The 27,905-nt window shown below is 41.7% G+C and overlaps 1 protein-coding gene across 1 annotated transcript in view; it reads left to right on the top strand.

The window, feature by feature from the left end:
- Positions 1-27,638, top strand: part of tbc1d19 (TBC1 domain family, member 19) — a 36,609-nt gene extending 8,971 nt beyond the window's left edge. Inside the window, exons 7-21 of the mRNA XM_033651709.2 lie at positions 1,516-1,562; positions 1,666-1,776; positions 1,907-1,979; positions 3,587-3,625; positions 8,225-8,337; positions 13,303-13,377; positions 13,622-13,684; positions 19,305-19,389; positions 19,572-19,616; positions 22,149-22,181; positions 22,327-22,436; positions 22,551-22,642; positions 23,362-23,477; positions 24,827-24,897; positions 25,906-27,638. Coding sequence (XP_033507600.2) covers positions 1,516-1,562; positions 1,666-1,776; positions 1,907-1,979; positions 3,587-3,625; positions 8,225-8,337; positions 13,303-13,377; positions 13,622-13,684; positions 19,305-19,389; positions 19,572-19,616; positions 22,149-22,181; positions 22,327-22,436; positions 22,551-22,642; positions 23,362-23,477; positions 24,827-24,897; positions 25,906-25,980 — 1,148 coding nt within the window. The 3' untranslated portion in view covers positions 25,981-27,638. The remainder of the gene's footprint in view (positions 1-1,515; positions 1,563-1,665; positions 1,777-1,906; positions 1,980-3,586; positions 3,626-8,224; positions 8,338-13,302; positions 13,378-13,621; positions 13,685-19,304; positions 19,390-19,571; positions 19,617-22,148; positions 22,182-22,326; positions 22,437-22,550; positions 22,643-23,361; positions 23,478-24,826; positions 24,898-25,905) is intronic.
- Positions 27,639-27,905: the final 267 nt, after the last annotated feature.

Here is a 27,905-nt window from a genome sequence, read left to right as displayed (position 1 = left end):
CCCTATCAAACCTTTTTGTATTTGTTTTTAATGAGAATGAAGGTTTTTGGTAGCGGTTTTTGTGTTGCGACACACCTCGCGTTTCTGCACTTCAGGTGCCTGGCATTTTTGCCGGAGCACTCTGAACTCCTCGGGTTGAAAAAACTTCAACTCAGAGCAGAAAAACGCCCCACGTCATCTATTTTTTCGTCAGCTTTTTTTCCTCATTGTCCAATAGGGTGATTAGAGAGGCGGGCTTTCTGTGGTGGTCACGACAACAAGTTTACAGTTGGTAAACGATGGAGGAGAAACTGGTGGTAGCGGTTGCTGGATACTCAGAGCTAAACAGCCTGACGATAGGCAGCAGGTTGTCAAACTGCCCCTGAGTCATCCTAAAATATGCCTGAAAATGTCCATCATCGTGACGAAGCTCCTGGACCAACTGGTGGTACTCCCCATGACAATCCCAGGGTCTCATGTACCCACACAGATCTCAGTTTATCTGTGCCCAACAAACTATTTGCTGACAGCCTCTCACCCTCAACCAGAGCTACAGCAAGTACCCTCTGCCTCAACATGTTAGGAGCTAGATACTAATTACTGGGGGGGAAAAAAACGGTTGATTGATTACACAGAAAGGTTAGTGTGAGGATGTGATGGAGTGGCTGTCTGTCAACAATAAAAATAAAAATAATAAATTTTTGACTAGTGGCATTCAGTTAAAAAAAAAAAAGGCAGTGAGGTGCGACTCGTGTTTTGCAACCTGCAAAATGCCTTCTATGTGATCAGGGCCAAAGTCTATTTCTGTCAAGTTCAGTGAAGTGTAATCTGCACAGACTGTTTAAATCACATAGATATTCCACTGTATTTGAGAGGTGCTTGCAGTGTATTGAAAATACCTATTAGCATCTCATACCTCACTATGAAAACCTTGGTTGGCTCTCAATGAAGCAACCATTTGCACTTGAAGCCAGTACATTTAAATAGAACACAGTAACCTTGTGGCTTAACAATGCTATCACAGCTTAGTGCCATATAATAACATTTAGGATGTGCCGTCCCCCGGCTATAAACACTTTGGACTGCAAATATAGAAACTGTCCAGACTCCTTGGATGGAGCTGCGATAACGAGCAGCAACTTTCCTTCCGTCCCAACCTTAATATGCCCTTGCTCTGTGGAAGACACGGCACTTGAATTTACTGCCATGCTACAAAGGAAGTGGATGGGAATCCCACTTAAAGGCGGCTGAACGTGCCTCAGTTGTCCTGTTCTTTGGGCGTTTGTAGAAGCGGCCAAGTTGAGCGTCACAAGCGTTCTATAGTATATTCAAGCTCAAGTTGATTAAATGGACTTCAGGGCTGGATTCATTTGTGTAGTCTGGGTTTAACAGCTGCTGAACCTCTTCTGGAATTGCATATGTAAACACTGTACATGTATCAGCTGGAAGTACCACTTACAAAGTGTCCTTTGTGCAGTAAGTGGTCTGTCAACCAATGTATGGTAGAGGTACATTAATACCTTTGTGTCTCTGCAGATTTAACTCGCTTCAGGCCTGTGTATGCCCCTAAAGACTTTCTGGAGGTAAGCACATTTAGGGTTTGGATCTCAGAGTCTTAAGTGTGGTTTGTTTGAGCAGGAATGAAAAGAAAAAATCCTTTATGCTACATTATTGCTTTCTACACAGGTGTTAATCGGCTTGAGGAATCCGAATCATGATAGCAGCGAGGACATCAGCGTCAGGAGCCACTGGGGTCTCATCCAGGTCCCCCTTAATGTCAGGGACATCCCACAGCTGGTAGGGACCTGTGTGTCTGTCTGCAGGTGTTTCGTCCACATATAAAAGTACATCCTGTTGGCTCAGGAAATGAAAGATGGATTTGAAATCAGGAAATGTGATTTGTTGTTTGTTTGTGTTAAACTCTCAGAGACAGGCGTACTCAGAGCTGAACCTGACCACTGGGCAGTTAGGGATTGATGACCACGCACACATCCATCCAGGTATTCACAAAAAGCTCAAATTCGCATCTTCATACTGAAGGAATAGTTTGACATCTTTGGAAATACGCTCATTTGTAGTCTTTCAGAGAGTTAGATCAGAAGATGAGCCTCATTCACCAATATCATCCCAATCTTTTCTTAGATTTGTTCTTGAGAAAGGTCCTAAGAAAAGTCTACGTCAGAGTCATCACATGTTCTTAAACGATTTAATTTTTTGCACCTGTGTTCTTAAAACGATAAACCCCATTGTTCTTGAAAGCTGAAAGTGTCTGCCATGTGTGTGAACACCTTGAAGATTCCCATGATAGGGCATGAGACTGCAGAGTTGTGTGTAAAGACAGACACTGAAGAAGAAGAAAAGTATAGTGAGTTGAGAAAAGAATGCCCAAACAAATGTCTAAAGAAGGTGGTGCACCGGACTCGATACATAAAGAAAACTTTCTGAAGTGGAGGTTTTTCAGCAGGAAGTCAACGACAAACAAGCTGTAATATTTTGTAGTGTCAGGAGTGGATATAAAACAACACCAAAAGATGCACAGGAGACTACAAAATGACCTCCAGCAGGCTACTGGTGTGCATGTTTCTGACCAAACTGTCAGAAACAGACTCCATGAGGGTGGCATGAGGGCCTCACGTCCTCTAGTGGGACCTGTGCTCACAGCCCAGCACCGTGCAGCTCGATTTGCATTCGCCAGAGAACACCAGAATTGGCAGGTCCGCCATTGGCTCTCTATTCTCTTCATAGATGAGAGTAGGTTCAGGACAGTGCCTGGCCTCATGTGGCCAGAGTGTGTAGGCAGTTCCTGGATGACAAAGGCATTGATGCCATTGCTGGCCCTCCTGTTTCCTTGAACTAAATCCAATGGCGCACCTAGACGATGTTCTGTATCGGTGCGTCCAAAGCTGCTAAGTACCACCACAGACTGTCCAGGTGCTCACTGATGCCCTGATCCAGGTCTGGGAGGAGATCCCCCAGGACGCCATCCACTGACTCATCAGGAGCATGCCCAGATGTTGTTGGGAATGCCGCACACACTACTGAGTCACATTATGAGTTGTCCTGATAAAATTCATGCAAGTTGGATCAGCCTGTGATTTCGTTTTTTTCCTTTTTTATTTTCAGTGTAATTTTGAATCCAGCCCTCAGTGTACATCGTTCATCAAGGTCTGATGTCTGATTTAAGCGTTCCCTTAATTTTCTTAGCAGTGTATATATAGCGTATAATATGATTAGTAACAAAGCGACATAAGACATCCGTTTAGTCGCTTTAAATATCCTAACAGCCTAAACAAATTTCTGCTCTAGCAGTAGTTAATCAGAAATAACAAAAACAAATGTGTTTACCTAATGAGCACTGGGCTTTAATGGTGTGTATACCACTCTGGCCTCTCCTGTCCCACATGGCCCTCTGGTTTTTCTCAAACAGTGTCTCTGTTAAAGTCCAGATATTGACATTGTTGCAGCCTGGTGTCTAGGCTTTAAATAGAATCCTATCTGCCGTCTCTGTGTTTGTAAGTCAAAGAGATAACATTAGTTTGAAAACTGAGCCTCTACTATGTGATTATTAATGCACCTGGTTTGTCCTGTCTTTCTTACTCCTGTGCAGACCTGTTTGAAAACGAGTACGTTCAGGTCGGGAAAAAAGGTCAGTGTTTGTTTCTAAATCTATTTCTCTAATTGCTTTTCTGTTAACTGAGGTATATAAATGCATAAATGGCAAGCTGGCCCAGGCCAAAAAGCACCAACCAGAGGCTACCAGGAGATTCATCGATGACCTTTAGTACTGATTAAGTCAGCATTTATTCCCTTACACTCGATATTAAAGGGATATTTAAGGGTATTTTTCAACCTGGACTCTATTTTCCAATGTTTTTGTGTCTGAGTGACTAATGGGAACAACAGTTCTTGAAATTGGTCCGGTATTGAGCAAGAGGGCTGCGGCTGACAGTAGGGCCATCAACGAATATTCTAAATTCGAATATAAATTAGAATTTGAAAAAAAAATGGACCTTCGAATGTGAAAATTGATATTAGATTGTGGAGAAAAAAAATAAACACCACCGCAGCTGTCCTGAACGCACTGCATAACGCCAGGGCCACACCGCCCGCGGAAGTGTTGCAAAGCGCAACGCACCGATATTCTTGCGCGAGCCGGAGCACTTTTGTTCACATCAGACGCACATTTCTCCACGCTGGTCAACAATTGGTTCTGCTCCCAGCTGTTGTCTCCGTCACCGGGCTTGACACATTTGCTTGCGGCTCGCGCAGACGCCAGGACGCCGAAACGATCGCTGCAGGGCGCGAGCCGGCCACGGTGTGGATGACACAATCGGTTAACATGGGCGCGGAAAGGAAATTGACTTCGCTTCGAGGCTATTCGCAGCGCTTCTGCGGGCGGTGTGGCCCTGGCGTGACGGATCAGAGATGGGGGGCGAGCGAGAGGTCCGCGGTCGTTTATAACGTAATGTTATAGATAATTGTTTTATGTGTTTTAATGTGTAGATATGTAAATTTTTTCAAAGACGTTTATGTTGAAATAAAAATACCTACAGGTAGTTATGTTTCATATACAAGTATGTTTCCTTGTATTAGTTTGCCCTCTTGTGGACATAATGCGAAAAAAAAATATTCGAATGGTTCGAACCTATGAGTTATTTTTAGAAGGAATATTCGAATGTCATTTTTGAGCGATTTTGACAGCCCTAGCTGACAGCGGCGAAACAGGCTGCAAGGTAATGTTAATTGGCAATGATCTGCTGTCTGTATACGTCCACTAAAAATGCTTGTGTTTGCCACTGATGAGCTCAGATTGTTATTATAATTGTGGTAAGGATCCCTACAGAGATAGACCCGTATTTTTAAGAGAAAGATTCTTTTTGTTTAACCAGAAACAGCCCCAGACTCATTTAAATAAACAGCAATTTTATCTACGTGAGACACACTTCATTCAGAGTCAACAGAAACAAAATAAAACTCACGAAAGCCATCTTGATTCATCTCTCAACTCTTCCAACAATCACCAACTCTGGTTTGAGTGAAATAAACTGTCAATTCATCCAGCTAGATGTAAAAATGTGCTGGCTCCATACATGCTTAAATTACTGGAGTCTTTTGGGTTTGACAATTGTGATCTTAGTCTTGAACAAAAAGGTCTTTCTCTGTAGGGATCCTTTTCATTATGTTGTCATACACTTAGAACGATAACAACATGAGCCTGTCAGTGGCAAAACAAGAACTTTTAATAGGCTTTTCACACTGCACTTGGCTCCAGGCTGAGGTAACTGTTAACCTGGGGCTAAGAAAGCGTTCACATTGACAGAATTCAACTGGGCGAACTTTACTTTATGACTTCAGCTTAGGGCTTGCAGGCCCTGCTCTGGAGCAAGTTAAGCCTCAAGTTTGCAGAGATATCCCCAGAAAATGGACTTAACCCAAGGCGAAAAGTTGCCAGTGTCAAACGGCCATCATGGAGGAGAAGCTCCTGGACCAACTGGTGGTACTCCCAATGACCCACCCTCTTTTTCAGGGTCTCATGTACCCACACAGATCTCAGTTTCCCTGTGTCCGACAAACTGTTTACTGACAGCTTCTCACCCTCAACCAGAGCTACAGCAAGTACCCTCTGCCTCAACATGTTAGGAGCTAGATAATAATTATGTGATGGGGTGGTTGCCTGGCAACAATGAAATGGTGCAGCAAGTGTTTCTTTTGCAAATGGCATCCAGTTTTAAAAAAAAAGGGCAGTTTGGTGCGCCTTGTGTTTTGCAACCTGCAGAACATTTTCTGTGTGACTGAGGCCTTACGTGTTCAATCTGACATTTAACTCAGGGCTAGCAGAGTGTGAATCATCACAAATTGTTGTTCCCATTCGTCACTTTGACACAGAAACATAGGAAAATAGGGCTCAGGTTAACCTTTAAGTAGAGGAACCTTAGACTACAGCTGCAGCCTTGTGTTATGTAGTTTTGTGTTTTATATTTGTATTTATTTAACAGCATCACAGATCTGGTTTTATTTTTAAATTAAAGAGTGTTTTTCTGGAGATCAGTATCAAAAAATCTAATAATATCCACCCTGAAACTGCTTTTTAAATGAATAAAACCTGAAAGAGTGAGGTGATATTTTTTGAGCACAAATGCACAGAAAGTCCCCACTGTCAGCTCCTGCCATTAATGAATCCTCCTCTTCGCGCTTTCAGGTGCAGTCACTGGCACGAGAGACACTTTAACTCTTGTGTCATCGCTCTGCTATGACCCCAGTGTAAACACTGACCTTATTATGGACACCAATCACACACCAATCGACCAGAGTCTTAAAAACACAAGCTGCTTTTTATATACACAGCCACGAGGCCCTGGTCCACTATTTCACCCTGGTGTTGGCTCCCGAGCTGCGAATTGTGTTCCAGGCCAAGTGTTAAGTGCACTCAAATAGGAAAATTTAAGAGGCGAGGAGTGTGTTTGTTTATGTTATGACTGGCCAGCACCTTAAGCCAAGGGCTGTGTGTTTTTAGCTACTGTCGCAGCGAGATTTAGGGGAGAATGTGGGAGAGGTTGTTTCCAGCATGTGCCTGAGTATTTTTTGGAAAGCCGTGCGATAATCACGGGAAATGTCTGTGTTATGATTTTTTATGTTTATACATTATTAAAAGGATGGAGTGAGAGTTTGAACCTTTGAGAGCTTTATTTCTGTTTCAGTAGAGGTCATACGATACAGCTTTTCCTGGAGAAAACAAACCTCTTAACAGTTTTAGAGCTGATTTGCCCGCTTGTTGTCATGAAGTCATTCAAGACGGAGGTGCAGGTGTTCATTTTCCCAGCTGCTGTTTGGACATATTGTGTAATTCTGCCAGCAAATCATGAGTCCACCTATTGATTCTTTTTGGTCAGATGATTTTAGGATGGAACGTCAGTTTTTAGGATTTGATGCATTCTGTTTTCCTGCAGTCTTTTGTTCAGTATAGTATATTCCAGGGGTCAGCAACCTTTACAATCAAAAGAGTCGTTTTTGGGCCAAAACAAATCTGTCTGGAGCTGCAAAACATATTTGAGCCTTATAATATGAATAATACGCCCTATTAAGTCTTAATTAGCCTATAAACATTACTAATAGGTCTAAATGAGCATTCATTGATATATTTTACTACAAGGTGGTTACTGTGCAGTGGCCTATTCATAATAATTTGGTACTTTTTTGGTACAACTTTGCAGCATTAGCAGTGAAAGCAAACAAATCTGTCAAAAATACTATTAAATTCTCTATTTAAACTCTGAGAGTTTTCGTTGTTTGGATTTGGAATCTATAGCTAGTCTGTCTAGGAAAACTTAAGACAAGCAAAATTTATATGAAACGATGCCAGGCCACAGAATTTGGGGAAAAACCCCACAAAAACCCCACAAAAACAAAAAACAACTGTTATTTAAATTAAATGTAATTCCTTTTAATTGATTTAATTTAATTTATTAATTTATTTTAATTCAGTTTGATATAGTTTAATTGTTGTTTGTTAACTCAGCTCAGTGTGTTTATGTTGATTTATTTAATTAATCTTTTTATTTAAATTTAGTTTTATTTATTTGTTAATTTAATTGAATTAATTTGAATAAATTTGAGTGACTTTAATCAGATTAATTAAATAATTATTCAATATGATAATTATTATTGTAAAATAAATGTAACAACATAATAATGATTTGATTTATTAATTGAATTTAATCAACAAACAGCAAAACATACATAAACTGAGTGAAATTAATTTATGCATATTAATACATAAATGTAATTAATTTAGTTTATTTGAATTAATTTACATTTGCATGATTCATTTAAGTTAAATCAACTTTATTGTTTTGATGTAACTTAGTTTTATTGATTTTCATTTACTTTATTTATTTTAATGACATTTATTTGAGTGAATTTATAAAAAAAAAAGAAAAAAAGAAAAGAAAAAAAATTGCAGTGCCAGAATTGTAGGTTACTGTTTTTTAACAAAACAATTCAATACAATAATGTACATCATTTCGTATCGTAACATAACCTCCCCACACTGACATACATACACTGCAGTGTTGTAGTGGAGAAGCCGATGCTTTAGCAAGCTAACAAAGCAAACAGCTGACTGCAGTTATTTTTCTGCCATTCAACTGGACATTGAGGAAACATGGACAGTCTGTCCACGTCTTTCTGTCTCATGCACCCCCTCTATCGTTCTCTTCTAACTCTCTGTCTCTTTTGTTTTGTCTAGTGCTCTTGGAGCAGGACAGTGCAGCAGCGCAGCAGTACAGCAGACAGGGCTGCTCCACCGGACTGCGGGCGGACCTGTGGGCCCTCATTCTTAATGCTGCTAACCAGCCACAGGTACAACATGCATGTACACACACACTAACACACACAGCTGACCCTGGTGGCGGCTCTCAGTGTTTGTTATAAACCAGCCGTGCACACACAGCTGCAGTAATTCCCAAACTGCATGTTTACTACAAGATGAAGAGTTCACACTTAATGGTCAGGGGCTGGCTGCACAAAACACCTTAACTTTTCACCTGGTGTATGACACTCAAGGCTTCATTTCTCCTTAGCTGAGGGACTTACTTAAGGGTGTTGCAAAGAATCCCTTAAAGGGTAGTTATCTACTGCATTGAAAGAGATTTTACAGAGGTTGAATTCTGTTTGCTTGCACTCACGCTTGTGATACCTGTTTTTGTCTCACAACATTAACCTAAAGATATATATAAAAAAAAATGGCAGAAGAAAAGACAAGAAAACCAAATTGGTCAGAGGAGGAAAATATTATACTTGTGGGGCCATAGTCACAAAGAGTTTCCCCTAGTGATGAGATAAGATGCTTTGTGATTAACTTTTATCTTTACTGGAATCTAGTCTTAAATTTAAGAGGAAATTCTCAATTTTCATAATTATTGTCACGAGGGGAAACTGGAGAATTTCCTCTTAAAGTTAAGACTAGATCCCAGTTAAGATAAAAGTTAATCACAAAGCATCTTAGCCTGTAAGATGACAAAATGTTAGGAGCGGGGAAGACTTTTAAGAGACTTAAAACTTTCTTAAGCAGAGCAGAAAATGGCAGAAATGTCGGAGAATATTCTTCTCAAGATGCCTTTATTTTCTTTGTTCGTCACCTTAACTCAGACATGCTGTGGTTAAGAAAGAGTCAAAGGTAACTTAAGGTTTTTTTCCCCCCCTTATTAATCAATCAATCAATCAATCAATTTTGTTTATAAAGCCCAATATCACAAATCACAATTTGCCTCACAGGGCTTTACAGCATACGACATCCCTCTGTCCTTATGACCCTCGCGGCGGATAAGGAAAAACTCCCAAAAAAAACCCTTTAACGGGGGAAAAAAAACAGTAGAAACCTCAGGAAGAGCAACTGAGGAGGGATCCCTCTTCCAGGACGGACAGACGTGCAATAGATGTCGTACAGAACAGATCAGCATAATAAATTAACAGTAATCTGTATGACACAATGAGACAGAGAGAGAGAGAGAGAGAGAGAGATGCAGGTAATGACAGTAGCTTACAACAACATTAATGAAAGTAATAATATTATAGTTATAGTTCTGGCTACTGTGATACAATATGTTGAAAGTATGTATTAATATCTGGCAGTATACATGTGTGACAATAGTCATATGTGTATAATAACAGTAGAAGTATGACTAATGACTAATGATGGCAGCAGCAGCAGGAGGCATCTGGCAGGACCACGGCAGCAGCACAACCACACATGTCACGCTGTCCAGGCACCGCTGCAGTATGAGTTAATCTGAGAGACAGTGGAGCACAAAGGCTCAGAAGAAGAAGCCGAGTTAGTGACATGCAGAATGGCCCAGTTAGCAAGATGCAGTAATAGAATACGAGAGAGAGAGAGAGAGAGAGAGAGAGAGAGAGAAGGAGAGAAGGTGCCCGGTGTATTATAGGGGGGTTCTCCGGCAGACTAGGCCTAAGTCAGCCTAACTAGGGGCTGGTACAGGGCAAGCCTGAGCCAGCCCTAACTATAAGCTTTATCAAAGAGGAAAGTCTTAAGTCTAGTCTTAAATGTGGAGACGGTGTCTGCCTCCCGGACCGTAACAGGAAGATGATTCCACAGGAGAGGAGCCTGATAGCTGAAGGCTCTGGCTCCTGATCTACTTTTGGAGACTTTAGGGACCACGAGTAACCCTGTATTCTCAGAGCGCAGTGTTCTGGTGTGATAATATGGCACTATGAGCTCACTAAGATATGATGGAGCCTGACCATTTAGAGCTTTATAAGTTAACAGTAGGATTTTAAATTCAATTCTGGATTTTACAGGGAGCCAGTGCAGTGAAGCTAAAACAGGAGAAATATGATCTCATTTCTTAGTTCCTGTTAGTACACGTGCTGCTGCATTCTGAATTAGCTGGAGAGTTTTTAAGGACTTACTAGAGCTACCTGATAATAGAGAGTTACAGTGATCCAGCCTAGAGGTAACAAAAGCGTGGACCAATTTTCTGCATCTTTTCGGGTCAGGATAGGCCTAATTTTCGCAATATTACGCAGATGAAAAAATGCAGTCCGTGAGGTTTGCTTTAAATGAGAATTAAAAGACAAATCTTGATCAAATATTACTCTGAGGTTTCTTACGGTAGTGCTAGAGGCCAGAGCAATGCCATCTAGAGAAACTATGTCATCAGATAAAGAGTTTCTGAGTTGTTTGGGGCCAAGAACAATAACTTCAGTTTTGTCTGAATTTAACATCAGGAAATTGGTGCTCATCCAAGTTTTTATGTCTTTAAGGCAGTTATGGAGTTTAGTTAAATGATTACTTTCTTCTGGCTTCATCGATAAATACAACTGAATATCATCAGCATAACAATGGAAATTTATAGAGTGATTTCTAATGATGTTGCCTAAAGGAAGCATATACAGAATAAATAGGATTGGTCCGAGCACAGAACCTTGCGGAACTCCAAAACAAACTTTGGTACGTAAGGATGATTCATTATGAATATCAACAAACTGAAAACGATCAGATAAATAAGATATAAATAAGATTTAAACCAGCTTAGTGCAGAACCTTTTAGGCCAATTAAGTGATCCAGTCTCTGCAGTAGAATTTGATGGTCAATTGTGTCAAACGCCGCACTAAGATCTAATAAAACAAGAACAGAGACGAGTCCTTTGTCTGAAGCAATCAGAAGGTCATTTGTAATTTAACTAGTGCTGTCTCAGTGCTATGATGCACTCTAAATCCTGACTGAAATTCCTCAAATAAATTATTATCATGGAGAAAATCACACAGCTGGTCTGCGACTACTTTCTCAAGGATCTTTGACATAAAGGGAAGATTAGATATTGGTCTATAGTTGGCTAACACCTCTGGATCCAGGGTGGGCTTTTTTAGTAGAGGTTTAATTACAGCTACCTTAAAAGACTGTGGTACATAGCCTGTTAATAAGGATATATTGATCATATCTAATATATGAGTGTTAACTAAAGGAAAGACCTCCTTAAGTAGCCTAGTTGGGATGGGGTCTAAGAGACACGTTGATGATTTAGATGAAGAAATCACTGCGGTCAATTCTTGAAGAGGAATTGGGGAGAAGCAATCTAAATATATATTAGGTCTTACAGCTGTGTTTGAGGTTAGATAGGTAGGCCTACCATCTGAGGGCAGGAGGTCATGAATTTTGCCTCTAATAGTTAGAATTTTGTCATTAAAAAAGCTCATAAAATCATTACTGCTAAGGGCTAAAGGAATACAAGGCTCAATAGAGCTGTGACTCTCAGTCAGCCTGGCTACAGTGCTGAAAAGAAACCTGGGGTTGTTCTTATTGTCTTCTATTAATGGTGAGTAATAGTTTGCTCTGGCATTGCGGAGGCCCCTCTTATAAGTTTTGAGACTGTCTGTCCAGATTAAACGAGATTCTTCCAGTTTGGTTAATCGCCAATCCCTTTCAGATTTTCGCGATATTTGTTTTAACTTACGGGTTTGAGAGTTATACCAAGGAGCGAACTTTCTTTGCTTTTTTAACTTCTTTTTAAGAGGAGCTACAGAGTCAAGTGTTGTTCGCAGCTAGCCTACCGCGCTATCGACAAAATGATCAATTTGGGAGAGGTTAAAGTCGGTACAGGAAACCTCTGTTAAGTAACCAAGATCGTTAGCGCAATGGTTTTCTAACTTTAAGGGTTTCCTTAAGTATGAGATCAAGATGACTTAAATACTTATGTGAACATTTTAAGCAAACCTTACAGACTAGACTTAAGGGTGTTTTGTGCAACCAAATTTATATTAAGGTAACCTTAATTCAGACTATAAGGACAACCTTTTCTTTGTGCAGCCAGTCCCAGGCCTTTTTGGACCAAATGTGTTTTTGTTTCAGTGGAGAATCCTAATTATTTATTGTTTTGTATCCTGGGATTTACACTGCACAGTAAAACCCAACATTATGAGACACCAATGACCTGCAGAAGAATCTGTGTATTAACCTCCTGTCCTGTTTATCTTAGCCTTAGCTGCGGCGTGTCCCATGTGTACAAATGCTAAGATAACCAAATGCTGGCGATTTAGCACAGTTAGCCCAAACAGAGCAGCTGCGTGTGGCAAAGTGCTGTGTAAACGCTGGAGTCCAGAGTCTGCCGCCGAGGCCAAGTCGATAAAACAATGCTTGCGATGGGGAGATTGATTTCTGAGGGAGAGTTACAGAGACCCGGCTGAGGTCTGGAGAGTGTTAGCACGCCTCTCGACGGCACAGGGGCAAACACATTAAGGGCAGTATGTGCATTGTATCAGGATTTTTGAGCAGTGCAAAATTACCTTTCAGCCTCCAAAAGACACAGTGCGTCACATTTGTCTGTCATCTTGTCTTACTGTAAGTAGATTTTATCCTTTTTATAGTTTAATATTTTAGCAGAACTTATTTTAAGTCTGCTCCACTGATGCTGTCCATATTACCACATTGGTTTCACAATTTTCCACCTCAGCTGTCAAAATGACCATCTCTGTTTCTGTTCTGCTCACATCCGCAGCGCTGATCTGACCTGTCTCAAACCGGAGACATGTTTGAGTTTAACCATGTGGTCGGAAACAAGATACCCATCCGTTACGCTCGGTTTAATCCTTCTGTCATCGCCATCATAAAGTTGATTTAGCAGTATCCGTGAAGAGGGCGATCTTTTACACGCCGTATTCATCAGAGAGCTGGAGCTTCATCCAGAGAGTTGCATTATGGGATTAACACCAGATTTATAAACAAATTGTTTATTAAAAAGGCCACACGCACTGGGCTCTGGTTTTCTATTATTGCACATATGAAACATGTTGGTTCTCTGTGGTTTCAGGATGTGATGCACTATGAACAGCTCACTGCTGGAGTTATACAACATGACCTGCTGGTGGACAACCTCATCTATAAGGTACACTCCTCTGAACACTGTCGCTGCTCATGTTTGTGAAGCTGCAGACCCAAGATCCTGCATTCAGTTTGGTTTTCTGGTGATCCAATCACCAAAACATTTGTGCTATGTAACATAAACTTTGATACCAAAGTTGTTTTCAAGGAATATTTTCCAGTAAGTTCACTGATAACAGCTCACAGTCTCTGTATTTATAGCACTTCTGTTTAAAAGTCTTTCTTTCTTCCACCTCCCTGCCCACCAGGATGTGAAGCTCACCGCCAGCAACGATGACTACTACTTTGTGTTTGAAGATTTCCTCTATCAGGTAGGGTCCACGCTTTCTCACAAGTCAGGTCAAGTCAACTTTATTCATATTCATATACTCCCTGAAGACATATGATCATATTTTTGGAGAAATGAAAGAGTGATTCCAGAGAGAAGCAGACAGAGGGGTCTACAGTCTGTGCTTGAAGGATATATCCAGGATGTCAAACTGACTCAGCAGCAACAACAGGTTAAAAAGACAAAGATAGTTAGAAGCTAAAGCTGAACTATAGGCTACAGATCACAGTGTCAAAGTGAACCACCACATCACTGCTGATCGCCACACAAGACAATGAATATAAAGGGAAACTTTGCTGATATTGAACCAGCTGTGTGGCATTGCAGTGTGTGCAGATGAACGGTGTCCCTCCGGCAACACAGAGCTGGTTGAATATCAGCAAAGTTTCCCTGCTTCCCTTCACTGGTTGCTGTACAGCAGGGTCAGTCTTTGTTTCGCTGTAAAGGCCCTGACACACCAAGCCGGCATTCAAAGAACTAGCGGCGACGAAAGCCAACTGTTGCGTCGTCTACCTCGCCCTGTGTCAGTTGCATTTGCACACACTACACGAACTGCATCCGATGGCCAAGTAGCACATACGTTCTGTGTCTGTGTGAGAGAGAGCGGAGTGAGAGAGTGGTACATCCTGTCAGCCGAGGGGTTTCCTATCTGTGCAGCCGAGCAACGCAGCACCTGTACGGACTATTACATCCAGACGGTCCCGTGTTTCCTCTGCAGGCTCCACTTCACTTCCCGATAAACCCGCTGCTTCTTCCCACTTTAACCTGAATAACAAACCGGGGCTTGGTGCTCCGGTTGGATCCAAATGGAGAGCTGGGGCTAGCTCAGAGACTAGTGGAGGCTAACTGGCTCTGCCGCTGATTCAACGTGCTCAATTGGCTGAAAAGCCACTGATGCCGAAGTGCCGACGGTGCGGGACACACCGCAAAAATTAGGCCGACAGAAGCTCACCGACAGCTCGACTTTGGTCGATGGCCGACTGTCGGCTTGATGAGTCAGGGCCTTTCTAATCATTAAAAAGCAAAAGCAGCAAGTGTATACATTCAGTAGGCTATATCTTCAGTAGCTAGCTAGCTAACCCTACACTTTTCAGGGTTTGATTTGGTTTTGGAACAGGGAAGAAACGTATATCGTTTTCCAACCTCTCCAGGTAACGAGTGTCATTAATACACAACGAAAATTAAGGAAGTCTGAAACGACTGCATTAGAGTCAATGGAGCACAGCTGTGTTGTTGTCGGACCCTGGTCTGAGCCAGCCTGATGCAACGTTATGATGGGTCAGTCTGCATCCAGGGGTGGGACTTAGCAATGGGTCAATTCCAGCGTTTTGGGGCAGCGATAGAGAAAGCGCTATCCCCTTATCACTTAGTCCTGGATCTCAGGACAGACATGACGGTGCACCTGCCGAGCCTGGAGGATGACATATAACCTGCAGCCTCTACTGTAGTCATACATCATTTTCCCGTTTAAGTAACAACTTTCTTTCAAAATTGAGTTAGTTGGCAATATATATTTGGTAAACAGTGGGGCTAATTAACACTGTCGAAATAAGAAATATCATAGAAATGCCAAAATACACAGAGATGGGGCTTTAAACTCAAACACTGTGGTTTGATCAGAGTTTATTGACAGTGAACTGACAATAAAAACAAACCACCCCTGATACCGTCATCACATTTTAATTAAAATGTCACCGTATCCTAATTGGGAATGACTTAGATGGTTCTAACTTGTGTCTGTTGTGTCCCAGTCATTCCACTAGGTTAGAGTAAAATATTTGAACTCGAGTCAGGACACTCTCATGCAGGGACAGTTACTGTCTGACAGCATCTCTCTCTCCTGCAGTATCGTTTTCATCCCAGACACGGATATGACCTGTTATTATTAGCTTCTCTCGTAGCCACCGCTCTGTTTGCCTTCGCTGCTGATAGATAAGCATATATACTCGGCAACCGGTTTATTCAGCAGCAGTTGACACGTCATGCTCCATGGTGGCTTACTAATGAGTACACAGGTGTTTAAAGAGCAAAGCTCCAGCATCACTGTCAATATTGACTGATGGTAAACTCACACAACAGTGAAAGAATCCACGCATTGTGTGTTGACACAGGTTATGAGGAGAATAAAGGGTTACTGTGGTATTTTATCAACATGGACCCTTTTCCCCATGTTTTTGTGTCCAAGTGACTAATGGAGAATCAAGTTTTGAAACTGATTTAGTGTGGAGTGAGTGCGAAACAGGCTGCAGTGTAACCACTTGGAGGATGTTTGCATGCATGTACGTCCACTAAATATATTAAGTGCCTTACAACATTATGGAAAGGATCCCTACAGAGATAGACCTTTTTGTCAAACAGTAAGATCCTTTTTGTTTAACCAGAAACAGCCTCAATATTGCCATGACCAAACCCACCAGACTCCATTTAAAAAACCTGTAATTTTAGTGTGTATACAGCCAGCGTGTTTTCACATCTGACTGGGTGAATTAGGGGTTTATCTTAATCAAACAAGACTTGGGGATTGTTGTAACAGTGGAAAGATGAACCAAGGTGGTTTTTGTGAGTTTTAGTTTGTTTAACAAAAAGGTCTAGCTCTGTAGGATAATGTTGTTAGACACTACAGAGGCTGTGCGAGCCGTTATCACTGAGCCTGTCAGTGGCAAAAACAAGCACTTTAAGTGGACGCAAATTTACGTTGCCCAGTCGCCCATAAACTGTCACGTCTCGATTGGGCTGGACCCAAATGCAGCAGGCGGACAAGGTCAGGTAAGTTTACAGTGTTTATTGAGTCAAAGGGGGGTATTAGCTGGCAGGCGATGACGGCGGAGTACGGGGCAGAGGGGGTCTGGTGTGGCGTGGCTGGCAGCAAGAGATCCTGGACGGAAACAATTATTAGTTCCAGCGGGAAAAAACAAAAGCAGGCAGAGGCTAAGCTGAGCACAAAACAGCAAACTAGGAGCTAGACGTACTACCGTAAACGGCAACGATCCAGCGGAGACTGATTGTTGCTGCGGGATACTTGAAGGTGAGGATGATGGCTTGATAGCAGACCGGTGTGTTGATTACTGCTGGGCGGCCGGTGTGTTGATTGAGAGAAGAGAGGGGAGGGAGAGAACAGGTAGAGAGACAAGAACAAAAACACACCAGCCATACACCCACTCACTCAAATGACTGGGAAAAAAAAAACAAAAGCACACACACACACACACACACACACACACACACACACACAGCATCACGGAGGACGGGTTGTGACATAAACATTACATTGCAGCCTGTTCTGTTAATGCCAGCTGCAGGGCTCTCACTCAATATTGGACCAATTTAAAAACTTGCTCCTATTAGTCACTTAGACACAGAAACATGGGAAAATAGGGTCCAGTTAAAAAAACAAACAAAAAAAACCCCAAAACAAAGTCACCCTTCAAGTCATTCAACTATTGAACACCACACGGTTAAAAAGAAAGGAGGATGAGGCTGCGTGTAGGACAGTTTCAAGGCTGTTCCGGGTTAAATAAAAAGGATCTTACTCCTTAACAAAAAGTCTGTCTCTGTAGGGATCCTTTCTATGATGTTGGCAGAAACGCAGAATAAAAATCTGAGCCCGTCAGTGACAAAAACAAACATGTGTCCTTCAATTTCACCCAACACTTTAAGAGTAAGTTTTCCTTTTATATGTCTTACGTCCACTAGAAGTGCTGGTTTTTGTCACTGACAGGTTCAGATTCTTAATATAAGTGTCTGACAACATTGTAGAGTGAGACTTGGTTAGATGCAATAACAAACGGACCGAGTCAAGTGAAAGGCATATTTCTGTGTAGGGATCCTTTCCATAATGGTGAGACACGTATGATAACAAACTGAGCCTGTCAGTGGCAAAAACAAACATTTTCCTTTTAGTGTCACCCAAGACTTAAACAGTAAGTTTTCCTTAAGTGACTAATGGGGACAACAATTTCTGAAACAAGTCCAGTATTGAGCGAGAACGCTACAGCCAGCAGCAGCAAAACAGGCTGCAGTGTACCCACGTGGGGCAATTGTGTACTGTCAATGTATGTCCACTAAAAGTGCTGTTTTTGTCACTGACAGGCTCATATTTTTAATATAAGTGTCTGACAACATTATGGAGTGAGAGTTGGTTAGATGCAATAACAAACAGACCAGGTCAAGTGAAAGGTAAAGAACAATGTTTTATTTCTGTGTAGGGATCCTTTCCATAATATTTCAAGACCCTAATAATAACAAACTGAGTCTGTCAGTGGCAAAAACAAGCACTTTTCCTTCAATGTAACCAAAACTTTAAGAGTAAGTTTCCTCTTGTTGTGTCCTACTTGACTAATGTGAACAACAGTATTTGAAACAAGTCCATTATTGAGCAAGACCTCTGCAGCGTGCAGTGTACCCATTTGGGGAAATTGAGTACTGTCAGTGTACATCCACTAAAAGTGCTTGTTTTTGTGCAGATTTTTAATATGTATGACAATATTATGGAGTGAGACTTGATACAATAATCCTTTCCATAATGTTGCGAGACATAAAATAACAATCTGATCCTGTCAGTGGCAAAAACAAGCACTTAAAGCTGTCATACACTGACAGTGCAGTACTGCCCCAGGTGTTTACATAGCAGCCTGTTTGGCAGCTACAGAGCTCTCGCTCAGTACTGGAGCAGTTTTAAAAATTGTCCATTAGCCACTTAGACACAAAAACATGTGAAAATAGGGTCCAGGTTGAAAAAATACCAAACTTATCCTTTAAGAAGTGCAATTTTCCAGCTAAGTTTTAAAGGGAAGTTACATTGTAGCTGTTAATGTTAAAATAAACACCTTTGACTGTTGGAAATAGATTAGGAATATGTGTCCACCTCAGTAGGTACCCATATAAAACAGATACTATACTAAATAAAATGTCTCTCTGGTTGTAAAGACTACATCAGGTAGATACAACATGTACTGAGCTGTGACATTGAGGGATAATTGCCTATTTACATCCAGTTTTCTATGATTTTTAAAGACCTTTATTAAACTTTGTCCTGAGATAATACCTCCCCATATTCAATCTAATACAAACAGACAAAAACACTTTAAGGACAACAGTGGATCAATCTGTTTTTGTACCCAGCAAGTACACTTAAAGTACAGACAAGAGGCAGCCCAGACATGAACAATAGCCCGTTTTCATTGTCTGCTATTAATGAAGTCATATGAATGGCTGCCGGTCTCATTTTTGCTCAGATTACCCCCCAGTCGCTGTACCTGTAATTCATCTGGAGTGGCCGGTGGAAATGAAATCTGTTCTCAAAAAGACACAGAAATTGGTCTGTAATGGAAACAGCCTCCCACTTGAGGCTCTGTCACTGTCCGCTTCAGTACATCCTGAAACGCTGGCTCCAGATGCGCTGCTTTAATAGAATTTTTTTACCCAAGGGATACTCAGCCCGCTCAAGGCCATCACCGACTCTTGAGCAAAAAAACAGTGTATTAACCACTGTCTCCTTCATCCCTCGTCCTCAGGAGAGGATGATATTACATACTGTTCCTGCAATCCGTACACGTGTCTGTGTGGGCGTTAGCGTGTTTAATACCAGCCCTGTGTGTTCCCAGGTGTTACTGTGTTTCTCTAGAGACACCGCCGTCTTGGATCACTTCAAATACAACAGTGCTACTCCTCCCAAATCCGTCATCCAGGGTGAGATGGTGTGGCCTTCACCAAGGACACACACACACACACACATCATCACATGAACTTCCAGGAGCGCTGCTTCACTAACACAACGTGTCTGCACACAGATACCTGTGCACGTACATGACATTAGGAAACATACATGATAATACAGGTGTGTTACTGACTGATGTGTGTGTCTCTAACAGGGAAGGGAGGAGATGAGGAGTGTGCTGTTGTTTATCCGCCCAACGGTGAGCCTGCAGCTTGACATTCACATCATGTTATTTTATATGTACTGACACTAAAGAAGTGAAGTTAAGGGACAAATAAAGCGACATGACCTGGCCAGTTTGCAAACTATTTTACACATGTATGACACTGCATTAAAATCTTGTCAAGCATGGACTTGTTATACTCTGTGTGGACAGACCCAACATTCAAAAAAAGTAAATTTTTTAGTTGGGGTGGGCGATAGGATGATTATACTCAATTTTTCGCGACTTGTTCCACATAGGATGTTTAAAATGACTATATCATGGACATCGAATAGACATTGTCATTTTTTATTTATTTTAAGACTTAAAAAAAGACTCACAGATATGATTCATCACACACACTCCCCCTGCCCATTCAGAACAGTCTACTGGGCAGTAGTGTGTGAGCAGGCAAGACGTGGCCTTTTTGTATCTGCAGGGCTCCAGACTGCAACTACTTAGTCGCATTTTGCAAACATGGAGCACCAGTGTGACTTGCAAATATTATTGATATATGAACTGGAGAGCTGTTGGTTTGTTTCTTGCTCACAGTAAATAAATCCTCATGTTTAATGGTGTTGCTCGACCGCTAACCGCTAACTGCTAACAGCCAACAGCTAACAGCTAACAGTTGACCTGAAGCTTAAAGTTAACAGCAACTGTTATTATACACATATGACTATTGTCACACATGTATACTGCCAGATATTAATACATACTTTCAACATATTGTACCACAGTAGCCAGAACTATAACTATAATGTTATTACTTTCAATAATATTGTTGTAAGCTACTGTCATTACCTGCATCTCTCTCTCTCTCTCTCTCTCTCTCTCTCTCTGTCTCATTGTGTCATACGGATTACTGTTAATTTATTATGCTGATCTGTTCTGTACGACATCTATTGCACGTCTGTCCGTCCTGGAAGAGGGATCCCTCCTCAGTTGCTCTTCCTGAGGTTTCTACCGTTTTTTTTCCCCGTTAAAGGGTTTTTTTTGGGGAGTTTTTCCTTATCCGCTGCGAGGGTCATAAGGACAGAGGGATGTCGTATGCTGTAAAGCCCTGTGAGGCAAATTGTGATTTGTGATATTGGGCTTTATAAATAAAATTAATTGATTGATTGAAAACATCAAAATTTCCGGCCAAAAAAGAGCTGGATGTTTCAGAATAAAAGCCCCAGCAATTATAACATTACCTTATTTAAATTTATTATAACAGTACTGTATATAAATTTATTATGATAGTGCTTTATTTAACTTCATTTTAACAGTACTTTTTAACTTTATTATAACAGTACTTTATTTAAATTTATTATAATAATGTAGGGTGACCATATTTTGATTTCCAAAAAAGAGGACACTCGGCCCGGCCACGACATAGCCTACTTAAATAATACTCGCAGTTTACTCAAAGATGCCTTATCATTTTAATATATTTAAAATTTATATGTATGGATAGAAAATTCAGTTATATAACAAAATAATATCTCTCAAAGACAGAAATTCAGATGGGCCCCAATAGGGGACACATACACACACTAGAGTGTGGCGATCCGAGCCCGATGGTACCCGACGGGTCGGCCGGGTTTGGTCAAAAACGTAGCTATAAATTGTATTCGGGCTCGGGTCGGATTCGGTCAGCTTTCAGTGAAAATGTAGTGTAAAAATAAATAAAATAAATAAAATCCTATTGTCTGTCCTGTTTATTGCTTGGGCACTGTTATTTACGTGACAACACCTGAACATAACACACACAGACACACATTGGCTGTTTGTTTCTCCCTCTCCCCTCACTGGAAGCGTCGGACCTCTCGCCTCCCGCTCCCGCCTCCCGCTCCCGTCTCAAAAACGGAGGTCTCCCTCTCAGCGGAGCACCCACGGCTCACGCCCGGCCTGTTAAATAGTCTGTAACCATAACAACTGTGTGACACAAACTCAGTGCTTTAATAATTAAATAATGTCGGGCTCGGTTCAATTTCGGACATAACAAAACAGAATGACTGTCGAGTTTGGACAGAAATATGTGGCCCATGCCGCACTCTACCACACACACACACACACACGGAAAACCGCACATTATCATCAGTTTATAAACACCCCCCCGGACGCCCTGGACGGGACATGAAAAGTGGACATGTCCGGGCAAAAGAGGACGTTTGGTCAGCCTATAATAGTGCTTTATTTAACTTTATTATAACAGTACTTTATGTAACTGTAACAGTAGTTTATCTAGCAGTTTAGTATAAGTATTATATATTACATTTTTTTAATAATCTACAGCAGTTTAGAATTTTTAGAATATTTAGATGTATATCATGTATCGCAATCTAGCCTAAAAATATTGTGATATGATTATAAGTTCTATCGCCCAGCCCTGATCTTTAGTCATTTCCTCCCCTATTCATACAGTAGTCTGTTTATCTGTGAAAGGGTTGTATGAAGATTAAAATAGATGCTGCTTATTTACACTGATAATACAGTAAATGTTTGTGTATTAACTGCACTGACTGTAATTTCTAATCTGCACAGGCGTGATCCCTTTTCATGGGTTTTCAATGTATGGTGAGTTTATTTTTACCTTTAAGTTATCACACTAAAGATGGAGGTGGAACACTGCAAGAGGAAGATATAACAGGGTGTGTGTGTGTGTGTGTGTGTGTGTGTGTGTGTGTGTGTGTGTGTGTGTGTGTGTGTGTGTGTCCCACAGTGGCACCTTTGTGTTTCTTATACAACGAGCCATCCAAGCTGTACAGTGTATTCAGGGAAATGTACATCCGCTACTTCTTCAGGTTACACTCCATCTCCTCCTCTCCCTCAGTGAGGAATTTCTTTTATTTAACTACTGCCAAATGTCACTGTTCAAATATTCTTTTTGTGTGTTTACGTCCACCTTCATGCCCATGCTTAACTTGTGCACGTGTGCTCCTGCAGGGTATTGTGTCTTTGTGCCTGCAGTTTGAGCGGCTGCTCCAGACCTACCTGCCTCAGCTCTTCTACCACCTTCGACAGATCGGGGCGCAGCCGTAAGTTGCCCGCACGCTGCCCTATCAGTGGTCAATATTTGACCAGCTTCAAAAACTGTTGTTCCCTTGAGTCATTGAGCCACAAGTACAGGTTGAAAAATACTGAAGTTAGCATTGTAAATACTAATTCATCCACATACATTTTCTACTGATCAACTCAAAACGATGATAAAGTTGAACAAGCAAAAGAAAAACAAATTCCAATTAACAATGGCACAGTATGTGTGTTGCTTTTCTATATTCTTTCATTGTTATTTAAAACATACCTTTTTCAAAGTGGATGTTTTTCATTGCCATTGCCAAGATTTCAAGATAACTTTCATGGAAGTTTGTTCCGTGGTAGCTATCTTGAAAAACTTGTTCTTCCAGCACGAGTGACAGTCCACAGTGATAAACCTTCACCTTCATGAAGAACACTCATTATGCTCGTTGTTGTGGCAGCATGTCTACCCTGACAGGTTCATAGGTAATAAGTGGCCATAAAAGATAAATATTCTTGATCATAATTCTGATACACTGTGTTTTTTTAATCCAGGGTCTTAAAACTAAATAACATTTAAATAACATTACGTTTATTTGGTGCAGGAGTCTCACTCGGCACACATATTTTAATTCTGTAATCAGCTGCTGCCATCTTGTGGTGAATTTTTGGAATCACAGCTTCCTCTTAGAAATAAACCTCTTCATGGAGTCTGAAGATGTGATGGTTCTGTCCTCAGGTTGCGTATCGCCTTTAAGTGGATGGTGCGGGCCTTTTCTGGCTATCTGTCTACTGATCAGTTGCTTCTCCTCTGGGACCGAATCCTGGGATATGATTCACTGGAGATAGTTGCAGGTAAGAGATGTTGCACTCGAACTCTGCAGTAACAGCCTTGATACTCCCACAGACCCTTAAAAAGTCTTAAAAGGTATTGGATTCATCATTTTAAAAAATAAGGACTTTATTTGTACTAGATTGTCTAAAATTGATTTTCAAGGGTCTTTAATTAGTCTTTTAAAGGTCGTGAAAATGCAAGGCAAGGTTCAGTGTATTTTATGCAAAAGGTTTTTCAAACCCTGCACAAAGGGAGTTATGGTACTGGAATCCAGCATGCAGAGTGAGAAACACAAAGTTGCCCAGAAAATGTGCCAACAAACACCAGGTATTTCCAAATTCCATTCTACCCTCATCTCTGCTGTGAGGCAAAAACAAAGGTAAAATTGGGGTTGCCCGTTTATCCGTCCGTCCTTCCTATGCTCATGAATGTGATATCTCCAGAATGACTTTCTTCAAATTAGGCACAAACATCTGCTTGGAATCAACAAGGAGCTGATTAGATTTAAACAGTCAAGGTCACTGTCATCTTGCATCTGTTTCATTCTCATGACCATTTAACTCAAAAATGCCTCGAGGGAATTTCTTCAAATTTGGCAAAAATGTCCAGTTGAATGCTAACGATGAACTGAGTAGATTGTTTTTTGTTAAACGTCAAGATCACTGTGACCTTGCATCTGTCTCATGCTTGTGAGCGCAATATCTCAAGTAGGCCTTGAGGGAAATTCCTTCAATTTGGCGCTAACATCCCCTTGGACTCAAAAATGAACTGGATAGAGTTTTGTGGTTGAAGGTCAAGGTCACTGAGACCTCACAAAACATGTTTGTGCCATAACTCAAGAATTTATATGCTGATTATGACATAATTTCACACAAATGTCTGATAGGTTATAATGATAAAGTGATGAAATTATATATCCAAAAGGTCAAAGGTCAACTTCACTATGACATCATAATGTTCTGCAAAAACACTTTCCTGGCCACTCAAGTCATATCTCAAGGACAGAAGTGTAGACATTTGGTCAGATACTGAATTGTTAACACTAGCCTTGGGTGTCCACCTTGAGGCTGTGATGATTGTATTTTTCTTCTGTGCTGTCGGGTGTCAGGCTCTAGGTTTTCTTTCAGTTTGTTAAATGTAAAATTAATGTTGAATTTCATTCTGAATGGCATTACAAAAGTCTTAAATCTAACTCCCCTTAAGCTGTAGGAGTCCTGTATTTGTACAGACACTCTTATAATCCCTTGCATCTCTTACTTCTTTTGTCTTTCTCTGTCTTAATTCCCACATTTTGTTTGTCCCTTGTCTTTTCCCATATGTCATCCTCCACTTCTCCATCCACGTCCCCCTCCACACACACCTCCTCCAGTCCTAGCAGCCGCTGTGTTTGCCTTCCGCGCCGAGAACCTGATGGAAGTGACATCACTGGCCTCCGCCGAGGTATGTCTGTCTCACATTCGACTCGTGTGTGTGTGTGTTTGACACTCCCGTCCTCTGCCTGTCCCCCACATACTCCTGGAAGGCTGGAAATAGCCATTGATGACCAGCCAGTACCAGTAACCCAGTCTCCTGCATGCACATGTCTGAGAAAAATGGCTGGCTGGACACTTAAGAACCCCGTTACCCCTCCCTGTGCACCATCCCACCAACACTCCCCCAAGTCCTGCGCCTCCATATCCCGACACCACTGACAAAGGGAACAAACTGTTGAACATAACGGGCGCCATCTTTCTGCGCATAATCATGCAGATTTGGCGTACACACATCTGATATCTAAACGAGTGCATCTTGTGTCAGCTTCTGCACTGTCACCGCATTATTACAGTAACCAGTCATGTTATTCTTGTGTGTGCCGGCTCTGTATACCGCACCCACTCCCATACTGCGGCCCCACTATCATATGACTGAAACCAAGAGTAAACCATACGATGACTCGCCTCGCCCCATCCTCTGCTTCCCCCGAGGGTGAGGGGGTTAAACTACAATGTGACGCATGGGGCGACAGGCTGATCCGCCGCTCTGAGATGCTGGCCGGCACTATTTGCTTGCTCATTTACCACCTGCCCCAGCAGAGAGGCGATATCATAACATACTGCTCCTTATCTTATATTTAGAACCCCAGGCCCAGCGTTGAAATATTAAACCCTCCCTCTAAACATGATAGGGCCCCTAAATTTAATCTCCCACCCATCCCAAAAAGACAGGGGTGGGGAGCGGTGTACTCTTAAGCAAGGATTGTCGCTTCCCAAGGATCCTGCATCATCATTAAGCGTGTCGCTCTGTGCGCTGCTTTTTTTAAATCCTGAAATATATATCTCTTGAAAAAGGGCGGGGGTTGCTTTATGGCCCTTCTCCTGGGCTTAGTGGGCGAAGGTAAGATTGGAGGGGGGGGTGTGAATTTAAGATGACAAACCTTTACTTGTGTTTTGTTTGACATGCACACTGCAGGCTGTCCTCGCCGACCTTTCAACTCTGAAGGTCATGCCGCTCATCCAGATCTTTCTATTTGCCACCGCCATTTGAGGAGCATGGAACCCCCAAGGATGAGTCGCGGTGCGTACTGTACATACCACTCGGAGCATAAAGAGACACTCCGAAAATGCCACTTTGCAACGCCATAACTGCACTGTTAACCGTCCATCAAGAAACGCCAGGCTGCAGTGTGGGACGTCAAGACAAAAACCTACACATGCATCACACACTTCATCCTGCACTAGCTGAAGCAAAAAGCCAAACCCCTCTTTAGCATGTATGCACCATAAATAGTGAATCCCCGCTATCATGTGATCAGATATTATACAGTATATAAGTATAGCCTACAAACCAGTAAGGTTAAGCTAACCTCACAAAGCCATATGCTCCGCAGGAAAGACGATCCGCGCAGCAGTGCTGGGATCAGCCGAGAGGCTTATTAGGAGACGACTTTCATGGAGCAGTGATTGTGTTGCGGTAGCAGCGTGCAAAAGAGAACAACAGCAACATCTCCGAGCTCGGCTAATGAAGTGTTAATTAGCTTTTGCAATTTGCTGTGTAGCTCCTGCTTGTTGTAACACTGTAAGATAATGCTGTCGCTGACGGATGAGGAGACTGGAAGCATGAGCCAGTGTGTGGAGGGGATCAGACAGAAGACACAAACTGGATTCATATGTCACTTATATGATTAGAAGCTGCTGTGTATGCACATAATGTGTTGTATTTATTAGGACACTGTATATTACTCTGTTAAGGGAGAGCTGGCCACACACACAAAAGTACGTATTGTTCTTCTTACTGTTGTGCTGTTTATCAGTCTAGATCGTTTTGGTGTGAGTTGCCGTAGAGATGTCTGCTTTCTCTCTAATGTAAAGGAAGTCGTTAGCACTCGGTTTGTGGTGATCAGAGCTCCAAAAAAATACAAGAAAAAAACTCAACATCAATGTCTCTTTACTGAAATCATGACCCGGTTACTCAAGATAACCTTGTTGTGAGCAGTTTCATGTGGGACAGGGATTCTCAACTTGCTTTGCCCTTTTGCTTTTGCAACATGAGAAGAGACCAGGGGCCAGTTAATCAATAAATATAAATAATAATGGTTAGCACTGCTGCCTCACAGCAAGAGGGTTCCTGGTTCGAACCCAGGGGTGGGGGGCCCTTCCGTATGGAGTCTGCATGTTCTCCCCATGTTAGCCCATGTGGGTTTTCTCTGGGTACTCCAGCTTCCTCCCACAGTCCAAAGACATGCAGATTTATTGGTGACTCTAAGCCCCCCTGCAACCCTCAAGAGAATAAGCGGTTACGGAAATGAATGAATGAATTTCTAGTATATTGGCTGTTTTCATCCTTTTGACGTTTGCTGTCCTCACTCATCGTTGCCAAGAGGTAAACACAGTCGAAGCAGCCCTGCTCAGGTCAGGTGTAGCAGGGGTGTCTCTAGGATTTGAGGACGTTAGGGGCCTCTGTTGGGGGGTCTCGGGGATACTCCTCTGGCACATATCTTTTTATAAGCAAGCTCTACTTTGAGGCTTTTTTACGCATTTAAAATGCAAAAGTGTAAATCAATTTATTTTCATTTAGGGCTGCCACTAACGATTATTTTCATTGTCGACTAATCTGTCGATTATTTCTTTGATTAGTCGACTAATCATTTTATCGAAAAATGTGTTAAAATGTTGTTAAATGTCGGTCTGTCTCTCCCAAACCCCAAAATTATGTCATCTAATGTCTTGTTTCATACTCACGCCGAAGGGTTTTAGTTCACCGTCATGGGAGAGTGTGTAAAGCTGCCAATATCTGAACGTAAGAAGCTGCAATAAGAGTACGTTGGGGTACTTTTATAGCACTTTTCTACGAAAAATGACTCAAACCGATTAGTCGACTACTAAAATAGTCACCGATTATTTTAATAGCCGATTAGTCGACTAATCGTTGCAGCCCTATTGTAATTGTGAATTAGAAAAAGGTCAGTGGTC

This window comes from Epinephelus lanceolatus, chromosome 22 (assembly GCF_041903045.1).
Source record: "Epinephelus lanceolatus isolate andai-2023 chromosome 22, ASM4190304v1, whole genome shotgun sequence".
Taxonomy (NCBI): Eukaryota; Metazoa; Chordata; class Actinopteri; order Perciformes; family Serranidae; genus Epinephelus; species Epinephelus lanceolatus.
The sequence above is the reverse complement of the archived record's forward strand: the minus strand, read 5'-3'. Positions and strand labels throughout refer to the sequence as shown.